Source organism: Branchiostoma floridae, chromosome 3 (genome assembly GCF_000003815.2).
Source record: "Branchiostoma floridae strain S238N-H82 chromosome 3, Bfl_VNyyK, whole genome shotgun sequence".
Classification (NCBI taxonomy): domain Eukaryota; kingdom Metazoa; phylum Chordata; class Leptocardii; order Amphioxiformes; family Branchiostomatidae; genus Branchiostoma; species Branchiostoma floridae.
Window position 1 is genome coordinate 22881981 of NC_049981.1, and position 20598 is coordinate 22902578.

A 20598-nucleotide genomic window follows, 5' to 3' on the forward strand; every position below is an offset into this window, starting at 1 on the left:
GATTTGCATATGAGATAAGCTCTCTGTAGACACGAGAGGTGTACCACACAACATCATTTACCCAGGGCCGCAGCAATTGTCTCCGTGATAAAGTAGCTGCCCGTGGATGTGTATTGGGGGATTTGAGACGGGATACTGCCTGACAGGGGGAGTCCTCAAGGGGTAAACAGGACTCCCCTCTTTTTAAAGTGGCGGGGTTAGCGATGAAAACAAACTTTCTGACCCCGACAATATGGCGGCAGTCTGACCAGAGAAAAAAAAGTCGTCTGATTTTTTTTAACCTCAGTAGTGTCTGACATTTTCTTAAATGGATTTGTAACAATTTTGATTTTTATGTGATATTTCAGAAATTATGGAGAAAGTTTTTTTTTAATGCAAACGCGTAACAGGTTACTCTTGAAGGTCAAAAGAGGGGTGGTCTGAAACCGAAGTCGACTGGGTGGGTTGGTACTTTAGAGCGGAGGTCACCGGTATTATGACCTTTCGAAAAGTTTATAAAATGTCAGGTGCCAGTTTTTTCCCAAGTACCTGTCATGACGGCTTCTGGATCTTCTTCTCATTTGCCTAATTGTTGTGTTTTTCTTTCACGCGGCCAGTATCTGGATATGTGTATTGGAGGATTAACTGTAAATAGTCTTCAATAGTCCCCGTGTCGTAAATCATGTGCGCTGCAGACAGGTCCCACGCGCGACAAGTGGGAAATTGGCGCCTTCCAGACGAACATTTCCACCTCAACGCTACTTCCAAGTGGCCGGGGTTGTACCGTAAAAAAGAGCACGGTCGTGGCGGCAAGCCCGCGTCCTTGCCTTTGGCCCTCACACGCGCCTGTGTTTCTCCAGGCGAAGCGACCCTTGCCGCCGGTGTTGAATAGAAGAGGGGTGATCTTTTCAATCACTGCAGCGGAGAGGTCAGACCTCGACACGACTTGTAAACTTGTTTCTGATGTCTGACCCAAAGATAAAAATCCGACGAGACTCTTTACACAACAATCCGGGCATAATTCTCAGCCACTGCGACCGCCCAACTATTTAGATAACGTTCAAGTCGGCAAACAATACAGAGTAATTATTGTAGCGTAGTTTCAGCCACAGAATAGAGGCGGCTACCCAATCCGAGCTTTTGGCAAGACCGCCATGTGAACGTTTTTGTTTGCCCTTAAACCCAGGGTATATCCACAAACAGTCGGCGTTTCCGATATTCTCTTCCGCCAGCCTAGCTCGAACAGGTGCCTCCTTCCTTGACACGACTTGATTATACCAGCACAGCGCTTCGGTTTTTTTCGCCACGGATTGTTGAAAATTGGCAAGTCACCCATCCCGAAAGTTACTGTTCTCCGCATGCTTGTGTGCGAGCCGGTGTTGTTCAGGGCTTAACCCTACGGTCATTTGTCATGATAGTATGACGAGAAAACAACAAGAGATCACTTCGAAACTGGTTGTAAGGATTAGTGTATAATTATGGAGGCAGGGGTTGGCCTCTTCTAGCGAAACAATCAGCGACGGTGAATGGAGAAGGGTGAACGGAAGGAGTACAAGTACGGGCCGGGAAGGGGGAGGGTCGGATAGCAGGGTCCGGGGGGAGGGAAGGGAAAATCTTTCGGCCATTTTGACTTGGGGAGAACCTCTACCATACCGAAATGTATTGTCTTGTAAACTCTGTATAAACCAACTTATCCAAACTCACGATGTGTGTATGTATGTGTATGTGTATGTGTATGTGTATGTGTATGTGTAGTAGCAGTAGCAGTAGTAGTAGTAGAGGCAAAAGTCTGCTTTATCCGTCCAGAAATTAACGATCTTTTAAAGACCACTTTGCGCCTTCTAAAACAAATCTTGGGGTCCTGACAAACTCATTGTGCGTTGCAGTGTGTGTGTGTGCGTTGCAGTGTGTGTGTGCGAAGTCAGTGACTTTTCTACACGCTCTGCTGGGACAGGGGGGGGGGTGGTATGTTGGTGACCCGATTGGCTTGTTCAGGGTCTACATACATACATAAGTTACATACATACAGCACATACATACATGCATACATAGTATTACATTCATGCACAGAAACAGGATGTCTACCGTGTCCGTCTCGGACCAGAGAGGGGACAAATCCTGCATATTTGGCTAACTACCTGACGTTTTGCTCTGTTGGCATTTCAGAGATGTGGCATACTCTGTAGCTGTATTATGTATATATTCCCTAGAGCTAGAAGCACAAGGGTTGTCCCAGTTAGCGGGCAGAGGTTGCCAGCATTGACAACAACTACAATCGTGTGACAGGCGTTAATGGGTAGCCTCTACCAGGCTTCGTGGATCGGTGGTCTAATTGTAGAAATTGGACAAATAGAATCTATAGTACGCTAGGGGAGTTAGCCGGCCAGAGTACGTTTCCTCACCTCGTGGTGAGGATAATGATCTACCGATCCACGGAGCCTGGTAGAGGCTAGTAATGGGTGGCCTGTACGGGAAAGGTTATTCAGTTGGACATCATATGAACCCACACTCACACAGGCGCCCACACATAACCACTGCACAAGCAAGATAGATTTTAAACCCTCTTTTAATGTACAGAGATTTTTTTCGTCCATTGAGCGAGGATGTCTCTCTGCGAAACAAATACGGAACATCTATACACAAGGAGTTTTACTTTCTGTAGGCACAATAGAAGATATACAAGCGACGATTGGATGCACTCTGGAATCAATAAGCATTGAACAACAAGGGAAAAGAAAATAACAACAACATCTACTGAACGTACAGCTCCAACTACGCAGCGAAAGCGTGGATTGTTGTGCTTTAAATATCGACAGCTGACACCACATAAATAGAATGATCTCTTACAATACGTGTGATAAAATATATAAAATCTAAGAACAAGCTACATCTGTTATGTGTTATACTCTATTTTCGATACAAAACATCGATAAAATGTTGAATACTGGAATCGACGAACTCTGAACAGCTGAATACTCTTTAGGAATTCCTTTTTTCCGTGCAGGAAAAAAAACAGAGAACATTTCCTTCAACTTTGAAGTGCGTGAAACAAGGAGTGTATCTACTGAACTATTACTTTGTTCTAACTTAAAATAATTTGTCTTCATTTCATTTCTTTAGCAAACAAATCCCATACGCCAACGTTTAAATAAAGAGTCCATTCTCTTTGTTTTCTCTGATGATATTTACATGATTTCTCCACGAAAAATCGAGTCGATTCAGCGGTATAGTCTCAGAGTTTGTAGATAGAGGAGAATGTGTGCAGAGTCTTTTTTCTGTCTGCGGGGAAATGTCCTACGAACGGTTGATGAAGTAGGGGGGTCGGGAAGGACAGTCAGACGGGCCGGTCGACGGCGTACTGGCAGGCGGAGAGGGTTTGTTGGCGGACGGGGCTCGGGTAGGAGAAGCTGGACGCGACCGACGTGGAGTGTTGCTTGGCCTTCAGTCGCAGGGCCGCGATACTGGAATTGCACTGCTCACGGTAAGCGTAAGGCTGCCCGGGGGAGGCGTAGGGGCACGGCGCGACCGTCGGGTTCTGCAGGCTGCTCAGGGAATTCAAGCCGTTGCCGACGTTCATGCTCGGCACCATGGTGGTGGCGGTGCCGATGGTGGTCGGCGGGGTGAAGCACATGGCCTGAGACGACAGCGGGTTGACGTTGGGCACGCCGCTGGAGTTGAGTCCCCACGGGAAGGACTTGGCGGTGAGCGGGCTCGGCACCTTCGCCGCCCAGTTGTTGTAGGCCGGCGAGTAGCCGGAGTACAGTCCGTCGTCGAACGGTTGCATCAACCCGTTGAAGTGAGGACCGAAGCCGTTCTTGAATTCTCCCAGCTGATTTCGCTCGCGCTTCCGCCACTTGGCCCGCCGGTTCTTGAACCAGACCTGTCGGCAACAGACACAGAAAAAAAAGCACGTAAGTCAACATAAACACTGCGGAAAGCTTTCCAAACAATCCACCCATCTAGGTGGCTAGAGTACTCCAGCCCCAGGGTGCTGCCAAGACTTCTTCCAATTGTCATTCATCAAAATTTGTCTGAATTTGACACATTTGTTGACGGTAGCCTGTTCTCAAGACCAGGCGCGGAAAGGGATTTAGAGGGATCAGCTCGCAGCTACTGATACTGCCGGGCCGTCCAGCCCAAGCACGGACTCACAAAACCACAGACACTCAAGCAATCACCCCTAAAGGCTTTGTTTTAACAGTTGACAAAAATTACTTTTATCTGCTTTTATAAAACAATCTTAATCGGACAATCGAGCGTTTTACTCCCGTCGATTCCCCAGAAGCCACACCCCCGGCAAGTTCCATACTCCACGGACGCACCCTGAATACGTAATAAAGCTAACTACCATGTCAAAAGCAACTACTCTACTTTTATCAGACGCCGTATATTACCCCCATGATCAAGACTACAGTAAAATTTACGGGATAAGCTCTGCTTTGAAGTGGGGGATTCCGATCGCCAAACCGGGGTTTTGAGGCAGAGCGCGGTTGAGACGACATGGGCTGTCCGCCGCCGTCCCCCGCTCACACACACGATTGATGGGCTCTATTATTCCAGGGTTCATAACACAATTGTTCAGAAAATCTCATTAGCAATATGGCGAGATAAATACTTTGGAGGCCGGGAACACAAACTCTGCATTACGACCACAAGCAATATTTATGACTCCGCGGGGTGACAAAGGGACAGGCGTGCGGCCTCGTCAAAACACAGAAATCCACGGGAGTAAAAATCTGAGCCTTTATATTCGGGCTAAACTTTCTCCCCGCTAAAGACTGTGTGGCATGTTTTACGAGCTGGGGCCTATTGAAGTTGTTACATCTCTATGGCGAGTAGAACTAAAGTAAAACAAATTCGACAAATGTTAGGTCTTAACAAATCGGCGGGGTGCCTGAGAACAAACCGCGGGGTCCAGGCCCTGAGCCGGTAAACTATCCCGGCTTTGGAGACCTGCAGCATGCTCCAGTACTACTTCAGTCTCAGTACATGCACGCTCAGTCTATCCCAACTTGCTTCTCTCTTTTTTGCCACGCACCATTTGGAACTGAACCGTGAAGCGAATGTTAAAAATGTTTTAAATCCCCCGTCTAATGAAAACATTAAGCAACAATTGGAAAGAGGTCCGATGTCTGATATTTATGAATGGAAGGCGAGTTAGGGCAATTGGATAATTCGAACTGGGGTCAAAAATTAACAGGGCTAACCCAGTAAGGGCTCTCAATTTTCTGTGATTTCCCCGAATATGATATCAATCTTCCAGGCCTGTCTGCGGTCTGTCGGTTATGTGAGGAAAATCTCCGGCCTACAGAGCGGGCTTGTTGATCTAGATTGACGAGTAGCGCCCTGAACAAATGACGAGACAACCGCACGACTTAAAATACGATAGCTGACTCTGTTTTACTGTATTAAAGCTATTACAAAATGGAGTTGTAAGACTTACCCTAACTCTGGCCTCTGTGAGGTTGGTCCAGGCGGCGATCTCCTCCCGTGTCGCCATGTCGGGGTAGCGATTCCGCGCGAAGGAGGCCTCCAGCTCCTGGAGCTGCTGCGACGTGAAGTGCGTCCTCTGCCGACGCTGCCGCCGTCGCTTCCGCATCTCGTCGTCGTCTTGCGTGACGTCCTGCGTAGACGGCGTGGACCCGCTACCGGAGTCCTTCCCGACGGGCGAGCCTGCCGACACAGTGGCTGCTGTAGGGGGGAGAGGGAGAGAGAGAGAAGACGGCGGTTAGCAGGGTTTACATGGGCTAGAACTAGGCTGACATTCCGACACACACTCCCCGTCGTACACCTACCCGGGGTGCCACTTCAGATGGACGATTCACATCTACTCCTTACGGCGGGGACCTGACCCCACACATTTGCAACACAATGTCCGAGCCAAGCTCTCTATGTTTTGTGATTCAGCAACGTCAAACAGAGTCATGATTAGGGTAGGAAAAATCGGTTTTGGGTTAGGATAGCGCGCTGCCACGATCGCGACAAGTGCACATCCGGAAACATAAATATGACAGGACGAAAGTGGGAAGAATAAATATAAACAGGCAGCACTGCAAACTTGTCGTTTGTTGAAAAAGGATCAAGAAGTCATTTTAGGCAAGATAATGCGGGAGGCCAGTGGGCTTTTTGCCAGTGGATGTCCGAGATTTGTTTGGCTGTGATACACAGAGATAGGTAGACAGGTAGGAACAGTTACTACACCTCTCTAACGCTTTAGACCCGAGCGCAGTGCCCTGTCGCACACCCGAAGACTTGGTCCAATTTCGGAATACACATCCACGTAAAGCGCAGCCTACATCTACCGCAAAGGCATTGGACTTTTTCTCTCTCTTTCCTGTATCTCACATCAGACTTGTAATCTGTACACTTCTCCATTAAAAATAAAAACTCGAGACAAAGTAACTGTTGGCACAACAAAAACAACTACCGTGAAAATTCCCATGATTGAAAGGATCGACACGGGTAATTTGGAGCGAGGTTAGGGGACGGGCTCTCATCGCGGTACCGGCAGGGCCAGGATTTTTGCCTAACAACTACACACCCAGGAGCAGGTTGGCTCGCCGGGCCTCGGCGGCACCTTACTCGTGCTCGGGGCCACGCTCGACAAGCTCGCGAGCAGACCTAACGTCGCACAAACCACAGAAATTACAGGAGTCGGGCACCGTCGCACGCCGGCTAAGGCGTGTAGTAGCAGTACGTAGTACAGTAGTTACGGAGTTGGTCTGTACCTCCGGAGCCGTGAGTGGAGTCCATGCTGCTATCTGTCCCGGCCATGCTGGTGTGAGCTCCCGCTACCGCCGTGCTGTCCAATGCGCTGCCCGTACTTGTGCCACTGTTGTTGATCGGCGCCATCCCGGCCATAGTCAGTTGGCTTCTCCGTGGGCTTACGCTCACAAGCTGCTCTAAGCTCAGCGAGTCGTTCAAGGTGTCCATTCATCAATTATTATGGATTAAGTTTTTAGCTCGGTTAACGATGGGAACGGTGCACTGTGCTGCGATGTCAGGAATGCCAGGTCTTTCCCCGTACGGCGTCCGACACGAGCTGGCGGAGCGGCCGATCTGTCGACGAACGATAAATCAAGAACGACGAAGCGACGGGAACGACATACTCGCACTGCACGATGTCCTCCTTAGATATGTTTGTAATCGGCTTATGGTCGCTTAGCCCGAGATCTATGCGCGGGATGTGCAACTCCCCTGTCTATTTGAGCATGTTGGTGATGACGTCACGACACCAACCTCCCCATCCCAGCTTGCACCGCGCGCGCCGCCATGAACCAATCACTGCGCGTCCCCAAATCTCTTCCTAATTTGATTTCCCTCACTCCGACTGGAATGACCGGACAGATAGCGATGCAAAACTTACTATTTTGCCGCTCTAATTGCGCTGGGAACACAAGACAAACCCTCAACAAAATTGTCGGACAGCGAGAGAACATAAACAAGACTGTTTACATCGGGTTTGGCGAACACACCCGAGGTATGATCAAAATGTCGTCTGCAGATTTGCGGAGTTAGTCAGAAGTCGGCGCGCTCGGACCCCGAACGGTCTGGTAACGCCACCATGGCGTCGGTACTGCATCGACAGGCTGCGGCTTCCACCTCCACCCGTCAAACCACGCCGCCTATGGTGAACCTACCGCTATACAGCTTATACTACACAGCACCCCACACGCTAACTTTTATTCTTAGTTTTTTCCTTCTCCGAGTCGTGCTGATTTTTTTTAGCTCGAGTCAAGTACCGACACCTGTCAGTTTTTCTCTGTACTTAACTTGACAGGTGCAACAAACAGGTAAACACTTGTGCTCGGGAAAAACTCCTCCCCTGTCCCACACGGAATACACAACAGCTCCCCGGGACTTAACCCCAGTCTGAATAGACAACACACCTTGAAGTATGGGGGATAAACACTTTTAAAGAACACTGATTAACATTATATTAAAACGAAACGAGCGAGGAGGGGCACACAATAAGTCCCCCATGGAGAATATTATCTCTGGGCTTTATCTTTTCTTCCCATCAATACACAAACTGACCTGTCTGATGTGGGAAGAAGTTTCGCGCCGAAATAATTTCCATGTCTACAGTTTCTTATCTCTGGGTTTTATGACAGAAAATTAACGGGTTTTCTCCCGTTTTCAAGTGGTGTTTGAGAGAATCTAGTCCGGATATTTCGGGCATGTTGTTAGAACAGTAATAACACCTGCGCGGATGGCCAGTGGGCTTACTTAACTCAACAATACTGACCTAACCCTACTTAACAAACCAAGATTTCCTTATCTGCCACGTTTCCACCGGACGGTATCCATAAGAGATGCCTGGCCCGAGGGCCCGACGTGTCAATCATTTTAGTCATAACAAAGACTGGGGCCGAGATGGAAAATCCCAACACCAGACGGACTTCATAACTTCGAAATAACTGTCTATTATCTCTAACGAGATGTTTCCTATTACACCACACACGCAGACATGAACAAATTAGCGTGGAAACGCGGAGAGAAGTGGCGGAGAGGATGTACGCTTTTGACTTTGGAGAACCCGTACCGGCTACGGTCAATACACATGGTAATACACATCTCCAATACACACCCCGGGCGCATACCGACTGTAGCGGGCGGGGCCACAAACAACTTAAACAAAGGCTAAAGCAAACAGACCAGAGAGAAAAAGCTTCACACCCACTCAATAATACCCATAAAACCACTGTATTTGCCCAAGAATGAAATCGGCTAAATAACCTCAAATACTAGTAATTGGCGACCGATTTGATTGTGTTATGGTGATTTCCTCATAGAATGAATTAAATGTTTTCAACACTATCCCACCTCCCTACTTTCTGCTAGTTTAATTGTTGTTTTAATGGATTCTTAAAACTTTATGTCGCACAAAAATGGCCAGCTACTAGTAGTTTATAAATGAAAGTTACCATGAACTGTGCAACAGACAAGTTTCGTGGTGTAGGTACAAATTAGTTTGATATGAGAAAAATGTGGAAAAAAAAGAGCAAGACAAGTTTGACTATCTGATCAGCTTGAGCCGGTAACTATAACAAGCCCTCATAAATGTGTATGGTTATTTTCTAGTGTCCCCAATGGCGGAGTCATCGCTGTAATTAGCCTGGGTTGGGATTGATTGGGAGGGGCTAGGGTTTGTTCCGTATCTAACCAAATATCTCATAACATAAGCGCGGCGGACAATTGAATTACGGCCTCCAATTTTCCCAACAGAAAATCACGTTAGGGTTGAAAGATTAGATTTGCGCTCGTGAAAAGGTCTCCTTCAGTGTCCCATCCATTGCCCTATTCTCTGCCAGACGAAATCGCATTTCCCCTATACCTTGTGGTGGAAACCCAGGCGGGGGTTTAGGAAACACACACACACGCCAGGCGCTCGGAAACATGAAACGAATCCTCCGCGCCACCTCTTCCCCTCTCCGACTTTACAGGTACACCAATTACTAGCTTAAGACCTCCTTCAATTAAGCTGATATGTCTCGTTAGTTGACTTCCGGAGAAGGGAGGGGGCTTGAACCCTGGGTCCTGTCAAAATTAAGAAGCTTGGTGCTATTTAGGGCGCTGGTGAAGATATCTGTCCGTAGCGACAGCTGGCTGAGGCTTGTTCGATTACATCTTCTCCTCTTCCCAATATGTTCCACATGGTCCCCTCCCCACCACTAGCCTCTCTCCCGATCAGAGCACATTGGGATCAACCCATAATCCTTGTGAGAAGCTATCCAGTTACATTTCCTCATCAATAATAAGCAAGGCAGAGAAAAATGACTAAGTTGGTGGTCCCTCCGACAGAAACACTGCCCCGACCAGAATGCAATTGGGAGACAAAGTAAAAAGAAAGCCGCCAGATTGACGTTTTATTTTTCTTTCTAAACTAGGAAGGGAGGAACTTAAGGGGTCAGGCCGAGGGGTTGAAAACGACCCTTGGATGTTTAGAAGGGAATAAACACGGCACTTGGGTTAATACAGAGGAGGCATCTTTATTTGTATACATAGCTGCGAGACCAGGATTAGAGTGTTATTCCTACACAGCCTGAATCAAGCTATGGAAATTCAAACGGGAGGTTTAAGAAAAGTCAACAGTTGGGAACTTCGGTAATGCACACCGCGGGGATGGTGCTCCCATGAAATCTCACTAGACGAAAACAAGACGAGTAAGCCAATTTCCGGGCAAATGCTTTAAGATGAAATCGACGTGTGAAATTGACAGGTATGTTCGTTTGTAGAAACCTGCGGTGACATCAGGGCGACAAGAATCGGGACTAGTACTAGTGGGACGGGCTTTGCTGACAGAGAAGGCTCTCTAATTCGAAGAAGCTGTACAAATCTGTCGGTAAATAGCCTTCTACACAAGCGAAAACTTTCCATTAATCCACGTGAAATCCAGACGATTTTATCCAATTTGAGTTTAATAAGTTTTGTCTGGGTCGGACCCGAGTTTCGCGGTTTAGACAGACCCTCCGAATTACCCCGTGTCAAGTACGGGACCACGCCAAGTCTGCTCCACCCTCATTACATTCTCCATCACCGCAAACGAAATCTATCAAGTCCTTCATCCTAAACGAAACGGATTGGCTATTTTCGTTTTCTGAGTGTGATAGCGAACGGGCAAAATCATCGGGCTTTGCAGCAAAGTCGCCAGTAAGTCCGACTAAGGCAGAGATATTATTTATTTTATTTAGTATATCCCCGCGTATATTCGAGGGAGATAGAGAGACAAGCCTCTTGCGGTCTTTGCCAATCTAGATGAATAAGGGCACTAAACCGGGCACAAGATTGTTTTTATCTTTGATAGAAAGGTGGAACAGTTTACTTCTGCGTTTGTTGGAAAGCCGGGCTCATTTGTGGAGTAACTGTCTGGGGTTTGTGTTGAAGAGCCTCTGAACAAGGTATTGCATTGTGGAAATGTACAAACAGTGATTGTAAGAAAAACCCCTAACGAGCGGCGGTGAGCCCCGTGAATTACCGAGGCCGGGTTAAAGTCTTACCGTGCAGTATGCTCGTGCTGAGAGCCCGGACTGCCGGCCTGTTTGGCCAGGGATTTAGGCGCGCGAAGCCGGGGATATCCAACTGTCGGGCCGGTGCAGCGCCCAGGGATTCCCGGGGATGTTTGCCTGCATTACAAACCCATCAGGGTGCCCATTAACTGCTATTTTTCTTGCAAATGGTAACGCTAATGAGAAATAAAGGTGCTCTAATCCGTTTAAAACTACCTGATAGTTGCCGTGTTTGTGAAAACGAACTTAACGCCCCCTTGCTATTTATCTTGACCGGAAAATGCATGAGAGAAGATTCTTTATTTCTCTTTTTATCTGTTCACGTCTTTCCTCTTTTCGCTGTTCCTTTCTTCACTGTGTCAGAGAAAGCCCGACCAAAAAGCGGACTGATACTGCAGCAGATGGAGAGAGAGCGCGATGGCAGGCCACGGTAAGCTCCCTTCATAAATATTTCTCTCAACTTGACAGTGGGGGGTAGAAAACGAAGTGCCTAGTTAGCGCCAGGGCGGATGATCAGGCAGTGTGTCTCCATCAATTTTGGACGAACAGTCGATTTGTGCGCGCCCGAAATTTCCCAATACCCGCATCTTCAAATCAGCCCATCACTCGGCACCGGGCTAGTCTGATGGCGTGAACAGGGATGCGGTCCCCTCCTCCTCCTCCCTCATGCGTGGATGTTCCCGACAGACGAGCAGTGTCCTGAAGTGTGCCTCTCTTTGCGGAGGGATTTAGCCGAGCACTCTCTCAGTAAGCTTGCTTGGAATGCTCGCCGTTTTGAGGGACCGCCTTTTTACCGCCCTGCGCATGAGGGCAGCCCGATAGTCGTGGATTACACACCCGAGCGGCGAGGACTCGGTAAACAGTTCCACAGGAAGTACACTTCCACGGTTTACATCTTCATTCCCACCCACAAACCCCGAAAAAATCATGAGTAAACGCTTTGTTTCATCATTGGGGTCGCCTCGCTTGTTTACACTTTTAAGGATGATCTCTAAGGGTGGGCTCAAGCGTGGGGCGGCGGAAAGATTCGTGCCGAACGCCGCCCCACTTCTACAAGATTACACACTCCCAGGCCATCGAGGATTTCACCAAGGCGTGGGCAAAGGTATCGTCTGAAGACTTACAAGTCACGAAAGACAAAGCCGCAGAAAGTGTGCCGCATTGTGCCCGGCACAGACAGGTGAATGCACGCCCCACGTGATTCCAACTAACTGTGAAAACTTCAAGCGAACAGCGGCGACGATTCCCGCATGGGCTAGCTTACACCTCCCGGCCCCCATACCGTCTTACAAAGTATCTTAAAGAAAAACCGCGGAAGTGCTAAGACTCTGGCGTGTGCTGGCTTCCTTTTCAGAACCGACACAGTCACAGAAAAGGGCTTCAAACTCACGGAAAGTTGTTCTTGTTGATGTTTTTGTTTTTATACCGCGGTAGATTGATATGGTAGACATTACACCCTAAAACACCAACGCTACTTGGCAACACATTTTCAAAGTAACTTTAAACATATACAGGGAAAAAAGATATCATCGTAACTGTCAGAATAAAGACTAAACAGTTAGGTAACGTCTGTATACTGACAGCGGAGACGGTGTTTTTAATGAGGAGATTTTTCGGTGCGATACAGAGGGATCGCACAACGGAAGCTTTTCTACATTTCTTTCAACACCGTATTTTTATCCCTCAATATCATATACGGTCTATACCAGTTTAATTGTTCTAAAACGGATACTTTCGTGCTAACTTGAGGTGTTTGAAGAGGGCAATGCGAAATCTGCCATTTTTTTTTCAATTACCCGCTGTGAGCAGTTAAAGTGCCCAGCAGTATCACAGAACAGTATCATGGTCTGTGACTGTCATCAAGTGACATGACGTAAATATCAGACGACATGAACCTAATGTGAATGTATCGTAATCTTCAATCGGCGATGATGTGATCCACAATGCTGCAAACGATCCCTGAACACTTAACATGAGAGGACGGTCCCATTAAATTTTACCATATAAGCCCTTTCTTACGTAGCAAGGACTCTGATTGCCCCCCAATTACGTTGGTAAAAGAAATACATATCCAAAGCATTTCGCTTTTAAAACGGTCACCTTTTAAAAAAACTACGACAGTACGTGTACTACAATCCTCCAAAAATCTGGCATATACAATGATATAGCAAGCGCCCATGTTTGTTTTTTGCGTGCAAGTGCAGTCTGTACACAATGCGTGCGCACTAAGGTTAACGTGTTCTGTCATGAATGCGGCCGCAAGGGAACGCACTGAAGAATATGACAGCCATTTTTCCTGGCAGAAATGTGCCTCCGTTTTTCGTCCGCACAAGTCCACGATCAAACATAGCGTAGGTGGCGTGCCGTCACCGTGCCGGGGCAAACCGGGAGAAATACTGGGCGTCCCAGGCTAGCTGTACGGCTCCTAGGTTATCGTCTACCTTTTGGAGGTCCTCAGCATGTGCGATGAGCTTTAGACAATGCTAGGACGAATCTTATACCTCTTAGCTTGACATTGAACCAGAGAATGGCTACAACAGGGCACGGACACAAACTCTTCAGACAAAGAACACTGTTATAAGCGTTCTAGTTCCGCGAGTATTACTGTAGTTTCAGCAAGGGCAGGACCTCGAATGCCACGGACTGCCCTTAGGGGACCCCCGAAGCCACTTGCTAGGTCGTCCCGGTACAAGTCTACACAAGGTCCCGCCTTCAGCCCGTAATGCTACCCGCAATCTCACAAAATACGAGAACAGAGGGCGTCTTTGAAAGATTCCTACAAAGTCGTGGCTAAAGGGTGTGTGCTCGCATGTGTGTGACTTCTAGCTCTGTATCTATAAGCATTTATTAAGTCCTCTTCCCTCGACCGTGTAATGACCAAGCACTGATAAATTATTATTGTAGCCCTCATAAAAAGAGAAAGAACGTAGCCGTAAAAAGGCCTTGTCATAAAAGTGTTAGTGAGCAGTCCGGTTTATGGGGCGAACGGAAAACTGTCGGGGATATTACCGGGGTATGAATATTAGAGCAGAACTGTGTTGGAGCTAAAATAAAATCACAGCCTGCCCGCCACGGTTGTGTATTGAATATTATCTCTCTACGAGATCTACCAACATTTCAATAGCATAGCTGGACCTCCCATATCGATATATACACTCATCATAGGTGGGTGGAAACAAACCAATAGCCCAAACAAAGGGACATATTTCTGTACCTGGATGACTCAGCTCATGTCGTGATGGATTGTGAAAGGACGGATTTATTTAGAGATATTTGCGTTTTCTTTTACAACAAACAGCTGCACGAAGGAAACACCTGCATAAACCACAAATACTGGCAACACCTGCCGACTTCAGAAATATGCACATACTTCATTCTAATTGGATCGAAGAACTGAGACTATTGCGAGGGAAACGTTTGGTATGGCGACTGTTTCCAATCGCGATGAATGAAACATCAGTTGGAAACATTTGTGTTGGTGCCTATCTGTGAGTACATAGGAAATGGAGTTCTCTTCGAAATTTGTAGAGAAGAAAATACAATTATCCTATCCAGCGTTAGAGTGTGAGTGAGTGAGAGGGAGAGAGAGAGAGAGAGAGAGAGGGAGTGAGTGAGTGAGTGAATGTGTGTGTGTGAGAGAGAGAGAGAGAGAATAGCATAAAACAATGAGAATTTTTTATGATAGATGCTAGAAAACCTGTATTTGTATCGTTAGTATATAAGTGCAAAATGCCGACATATCAGCTAAGTTACATTCAGGGGACCATACGCCACTTAAGGCCTGTCAACAAACACACTAAGTATGTATTTGGTACACGTCGTTGACATATTCTATGATTAACACCTTCTTCAAATACTTTAATACTTGTTGTTCCTTCTGCGATTATTGTCTCCTAAAAATATAGGACGAAGATCTAAGAAAATACAAAATCACGTCTCAGAATCTTATACCGTGGACGAAAAAGTGATATTTTCCGAATCGTTCATATTCAATTTTTTTTCTGTAATAACAATCGGTAGTCTGGAGTTTCTGAAACAAAATCTTCAAAGACTCCTTGTTTCTTCTGATCTTCGGTAGGTATTATATTTCTGGGCCACGTCTTTGCGAAGTGTATTAAACTCACTGCCTGTTGTCTGAGCCCAAAAGAACCGAGATGGACTAGTTTCTAGAAGAAAACAAAGCAACATTTGGATCGATCTAGACTGGATCGAATCGTGTCTTCTTGGTGGGACATTTGGACATAGAAATCGTGAAATGATGTGGCGGTTTCCGCGGCCAGGTATCGTGTAATTAATAAAAAGAAATTGCACAAGCTGTTTCCAGTTGTTTTTGCATTAATAAAAGCGTGAAAGAGGGTGGATTTAGAGTGAATTTACCGCAGTAGTCACACCTGCTATGAAGCCAACCGGCTGGCGCTTAGCCGAGTCAGCAAACTGCCGTGCCACCAAATACAAAAATCAAAATGATGTAAAATCACGTTTCAGAATACTCACAGCCTGATATGTTGTCCGGATGGTTCATATTAAGTTTTTGTTTTGTAGTGATAGATAGTTTGGAGTTTCTAAAAATATTTCATGAACAGAAATTAGCAACAACTATGTCACCGTACAACTCTCCTATCCATGTATTACACATCTTAATTTCTCTTCATACTATTGCTTTCATGTACAGGTAGAGCTCAGTGTCGAAACACATCTTAAAATCTTCACCAACTTAAGAATATATAGAAAACAAAGAGTGTGCAGGCCTCGTAAACATCCGCATTTGCGGGCAAAAACATGACCGCATATTGGTTAGTTATGCAAAAATGTGTCAATGATAGGGCTAATAAAATCCTAACATGTCAATCTTCTGTCAGTAACTTTTATATTTTTCAGTGATATGAAAATAAAGCAAACTTTGTTCTATTCTATTTTATTTTTAGACAGAGCGAAAGCTATTTCATCCTGTTTGAAATGTTAACTTAATTAGCGGACAGATGTTAAATTCAAACGACGACAGCAGTGTTTTGAAAAAAAAATGGTACACGCAATTTTAGAACTATTGAATAGATTCATACAATACCGGTAACGATTGTGCGATGTACCCTTATAATTCTGAAGTCTTGTCATATCAATATCACATTGACTGTACCCGTCAATTTGACACGAACACAAAGTACCTTACATGTAGGTAACGTCTGCTGTGTAACAGTTTGCTACCATGTTTTATCACCTGTGGTTATAAACATATGTTCGAACAGACACGAGTATGCAATCTTATACCACCACAATTATGGCAAGTTAGCACTTTAATGTATGGAAACATTTGATAATAAACATAATATCTAACATGTGAATGTCCTCTAGATTCGAACCTACACATAAAAGAAGGCGAATGAGAAAAAATGCCCTTTTCGGGGCTGAGAATTCCACAAAATAATTATTTCAATTTTGTCGCATTTGTAAAATGTGGTCGAACAAGACACATTTCTACATTAGTCTTCCGTTTCCTGTTATAAATCAAACGACTATTTACTTATAATTCGAGAAGACTCTAACTGTTAGCCTGTTATATAATATAGTATTATGTCATTCTATGTAACTACAACCTTCAAAGTTGAAAGTTCGGGGTTAAATTTCTGAACGGTTGCCCATGTTGTTTTTATTTTGCTGTTCGTTCGCTGCTAGTTTGTTTGTCGTCTGCTCCGTGCCTTAACTTAAGTATCTCCGTAACACAACTAACACCAGCAGATCTAAACACTTAAGTAAATTCATCCTAGCCCTTAACATTTTGGCTCAGCAAATTAGATGTGACGGATTAAAATTAAGGTGGTCAGTCCACATGCGAGAAGGCGAAAGGGTCTTAGCCGTCTAAATTTGGGGTTACCTGAATTTAGATAAACTGAGCGCTCTTCGCCACTGTGAAAAATCGGTAATTTGACTATTGACAGACAGCTAACAAGATATTGAACATATGTAAACATATGGTAGATATGATATTTCACGGCTGCTGACGCTGTGAGGGGATAGTTTAATCATGTTGTACTGACGACAGTGTGTTTAGTAATAAGTTATCTGGACCCCCTGCCCAAAACACATAGAGATTTTCAAACGGCGATTACAGCGAATAGGTGGAAATGCAAGCTTGAAAAAATTATAGATTTTCCAGAATATGAAGTTTGCACTTTGCGATTTTGTGATATTAAATCTTTAGTCTAGCCGCGATTTTTCTACTCTAGCCGCGATACACATCCGAACATCTGTTGAGCCCGATTTATCTCCGGGTGCTATCACCGAGGAATTATTTCATTTCCATTTATATGGTCTCTCCTTTATCTGGGAGATCAAGACTTCATGGGTAGGGCGGACCTGGTTTCTTTAAGGCCGCGGCTTGGAGGTTGGCCCGAAAGTCTTCTCAAAAACTCCCCTATCATTGAAGGGCTTGAGATTACAACACTGTCAAATGCCTGCCGCGACGCCTCACTAGCCATAATTGACCATAAAACGACAAAATTGGCCCAAAATAACCTGTCAGAAAGACGGATCTCCCGCGCGAGCTCACGTTAGTCGCTTCAGTTCAGTCGCTGATAGGATTTTTGTCTCCCATACTCGTATGTCTTCTAGTACGCCTGTTGTAGCAAGAGTCTCTCTCTTAAAATCACGGTCAAATGACTTCCCCAACGCTTGGATGGGTTTAATAGAGTCGCGGAAACGTTCATAAACAAGATACGTTACCCTGAACTGCAGATAAACTGACATATTTCCATATCTTCCCGCCTGAATTCCAGCGTGTTGCTCACACGAGCACCACGAACGGATTAGTAAGGTGTCACTCACGGATCTCTGCTGTCAGTCCTGTTCCGTATACACAATCATTAACATCCATACTTCTACAACTCGCGACCAAACTTGAGGATTTTCTAGACAAACACACGGAGAACACGCTACACGGACATCAACAGTACTTTGACCGGCTTTGGAAAAGAAGAAAACACATGACAAGCGTTTCCTTATAACGCTCATACAAACAAATTTTCTTCTGAAATTGACGAGGAGTAGTTGTAACCCACAACCCGAATTCAGGTGAACATTACAGTACTATAATACTTGAATATGTAACTTTTTTGTCAAATTCCCTATTCAAATTGTAATGTTATTTACGCAAGAAAATAAAATGCAAATATGTATAAATTTCTGCATTAGTTGTAAAAGATTTTAGTTTTCAAGAGTTTTTGAATATTTAAAAAAGATAATGTCTATCTAGTGCAAAAGAAAATACATGTTGACAGCCGTATCTTTATAACATGTAAACTTTCATTCACCGCACGCGCGAAATAGCGCAGTAGACTAAATAAACAAGACAATAGAGATATAGAAGGTCCAGAAAGTAGAATACACATGTCAAACAAGCGATGGTTACTAGAAAACCCGGTCGGACGCGGGTTACCGTGCGGCGCGCGGCTCACCTTCGGGGCAGTCCTCGCTACCGTCCCCGCCGGCGGCCCCAGCGGCAGCCCGGGCGGCACCGTAATTGTTCAAATCCTGAAAATTGTCGGAGAAGTGCGCCATATCTCGCCTAGTGCAAATCCTCTTCAGCTTCTGGAGATCCGGGGATGGTTAGGCCAGATCAACCGCCAGTCTCAGCGAACATTTGATCTATGGGTAGTCCCAAAAATCCGATATTCCATCTTCGGCACTAAATGGCCCCCGTTAATTTCTATCTATTACACTCTCGCTTCCACTTAAGGGGTGGCGCACTCGATATCGTAAAATAAATGACTTCAATTTTTTGGGGAAACTTCCATCGAAATTTTCTAAATGGACTTGGAAGCGGGTGCGTTTATAAGCCAGCCGTCACACTGATATGGATGGCGGGGCCTAAATAGCAGATATGAAGTTATAAAGGCCTATCAAGTCTTGATGGCTTGAGTCCATGAATTCGCTAACCGCTCACGAGTGTCAAAAGTCAGATAGCTATATACCCCTTGTCCGCTCTGAAAAATGATGGGCCGGGTACTCATATGATCTATCGCCGTCAGGATAGAAATTATGATACGTTCAGATAGCGGGGAAGAGAAATTGGGACGGTGTAATTGCATACAATCCCTCAAATTCGCGCTCACGCTGTGTTCTATTTGCTCTCAGATCTCAAACTAGCCATAAAAAATCCCCATGTTTTTATTATCAGTACTACATAATCTCTGCCCCGTACTCTTTTCTTGTTTATATTTTTTTTCTCTCCTAAATTTGAAAGTCTGGGTTTCTCAGCGAGGGTTGAGAGAAATAGTCCGTACTTGTCTGCGGCTCTATCCCCAAGACGTTAAATTGATGGCGGTCGCGCAGAGACGAGTCAAAGCTCAATTCCTCGACTAAAGCCCCCAGCTCAGATAGGGTGGAGGAAAACGTTAGAAGCTCGATAACACAGCCATAACGCGCGGGCCGGCACCACTCTGTACACCTCCAAAGCTTTCCCTCATGAATAAACATTTCCTCCCGAACCCATTTCCTACCTGTCCCGGTGAAAAATCTACCAGTGTGGCGACATTTCCGACCCAAGTCGTAGCTATCAAGTAGCAAGTGACACGAAAACGTAGTTTTAACAAGATTAATGTCGGTACTTGCCTGGAATGGGCAATGGGGGATCTCGGGGTAGAATACTGGTGTCCCGCATGGCGTCCCGTGCTAGGATCTCGGCTTCGCTCGGCAAGTGGTCCATCTTTCCGGGGTGGGCGACGAAAAAAAAAAGTCGGACGAAGCGCTGCTTTTTGGGGAAACTGTTTACCTTAAAGAGCCGGGTGACAATGTTCTGTCTTGATACGCGGCGCGGGCGGTTTGAGGGGATTTTCTCTGCCAGATGCAAGAGGCGAAAGGTCAAAACGGGCTGTGTCACAGGTGAAGCGGGTTCAGTTCCGGGGGTCTTACCAAATGGGAGGAGACTTGCGTGCGACCGTGTCTCATGCGCGGTCGGACAGCGGATTGACCCCAGAAGACGGTATGCGCCAATTAGTCCCACTAAAAGGCATCTTAATTTAACTCAGTCAATGCATTCGTTTGGGTGAAAAGAGACATAATCCTACCCATTATATCTCAGTTCCTGAACGACTGACGAAAAAAAACCCACACCACTTGATTACGTCCCGACTTAGGAAGGTGGAAAATAATTTGCCCAGAATCCCGACGTTAAGAGCCTAGTGTCACCCCGCAACTTTATTGGGCTTATTCTATCCAGGATCGCTTTAATTTAGTAAGACCGGGATATGACCAAATACGCAACCGTCGAAAGTGATAACGTCAGGACAGACTCTACCTACTTTTCTTTCATTGATTTTATTTTTGCTACTTTGAAAAAACACAGTCGCACCTGACAAGTTGGCGACTGTAAAATCATATTTTTCTGTTTAGTGAATGAAGTTTAATAGAAAAGACGTTTACCAAAGTGCGTGTGCGTGATGTTTTCAACTCGCTGAGTCATTGAAGTTACTACGACTGCGCGAGTGTCTGTGCGTACCCTGCTAGTGCAACATCCAAGATGGCTGCTCGGAGACAGGTCCATCCGACTATAGAACGTTCTTAATCTTAACTTCGTGTTCATTAAGTCAACAAACACAGCGTGTCCATTTCAAGGCGT

The 20598-nt window shown here is 45.7% G+C and overlaps 1 protein-coding gene across 8 annotated transcripts in view; it reads right to left on the minus strand.

Moving 5' to 3' along the window:
• Positions 1-2527: 2527 nt before the first annotated feature.
• The window catches only part of LOC118412402 (pituitary homeobox x), a 93330-nt gene continuing 75259 nt past the window's right edge, over positions 2528-20598 (minus strand). For 6 of the 8 annotated variants that reach the window (XM_035815234.1, XM_035815239.1, XM_035815236.1 and 3 more), the window contains 2 exons: positions 5423-5670; positions 2528-3859 (listed from right to left, as the gene is read on the minus strand). In XM_035815234.1, coding sequence (XP_035671127.1) covers positions 3314-3859; positions 5423-5670 — 794 coding nt within the window. In that variant the 3' untranslated portion in view covers positions 2528-3313. Of the gene's footprint in view, positions 3860-5422; positions 5671-6707; positions 7182-19592; positions 19881-20598 lie in introns of those variants that run through there. The other 2 variants (XM_035815241.1, XM_035815238.1) reach the window with 2 other exon arrangements.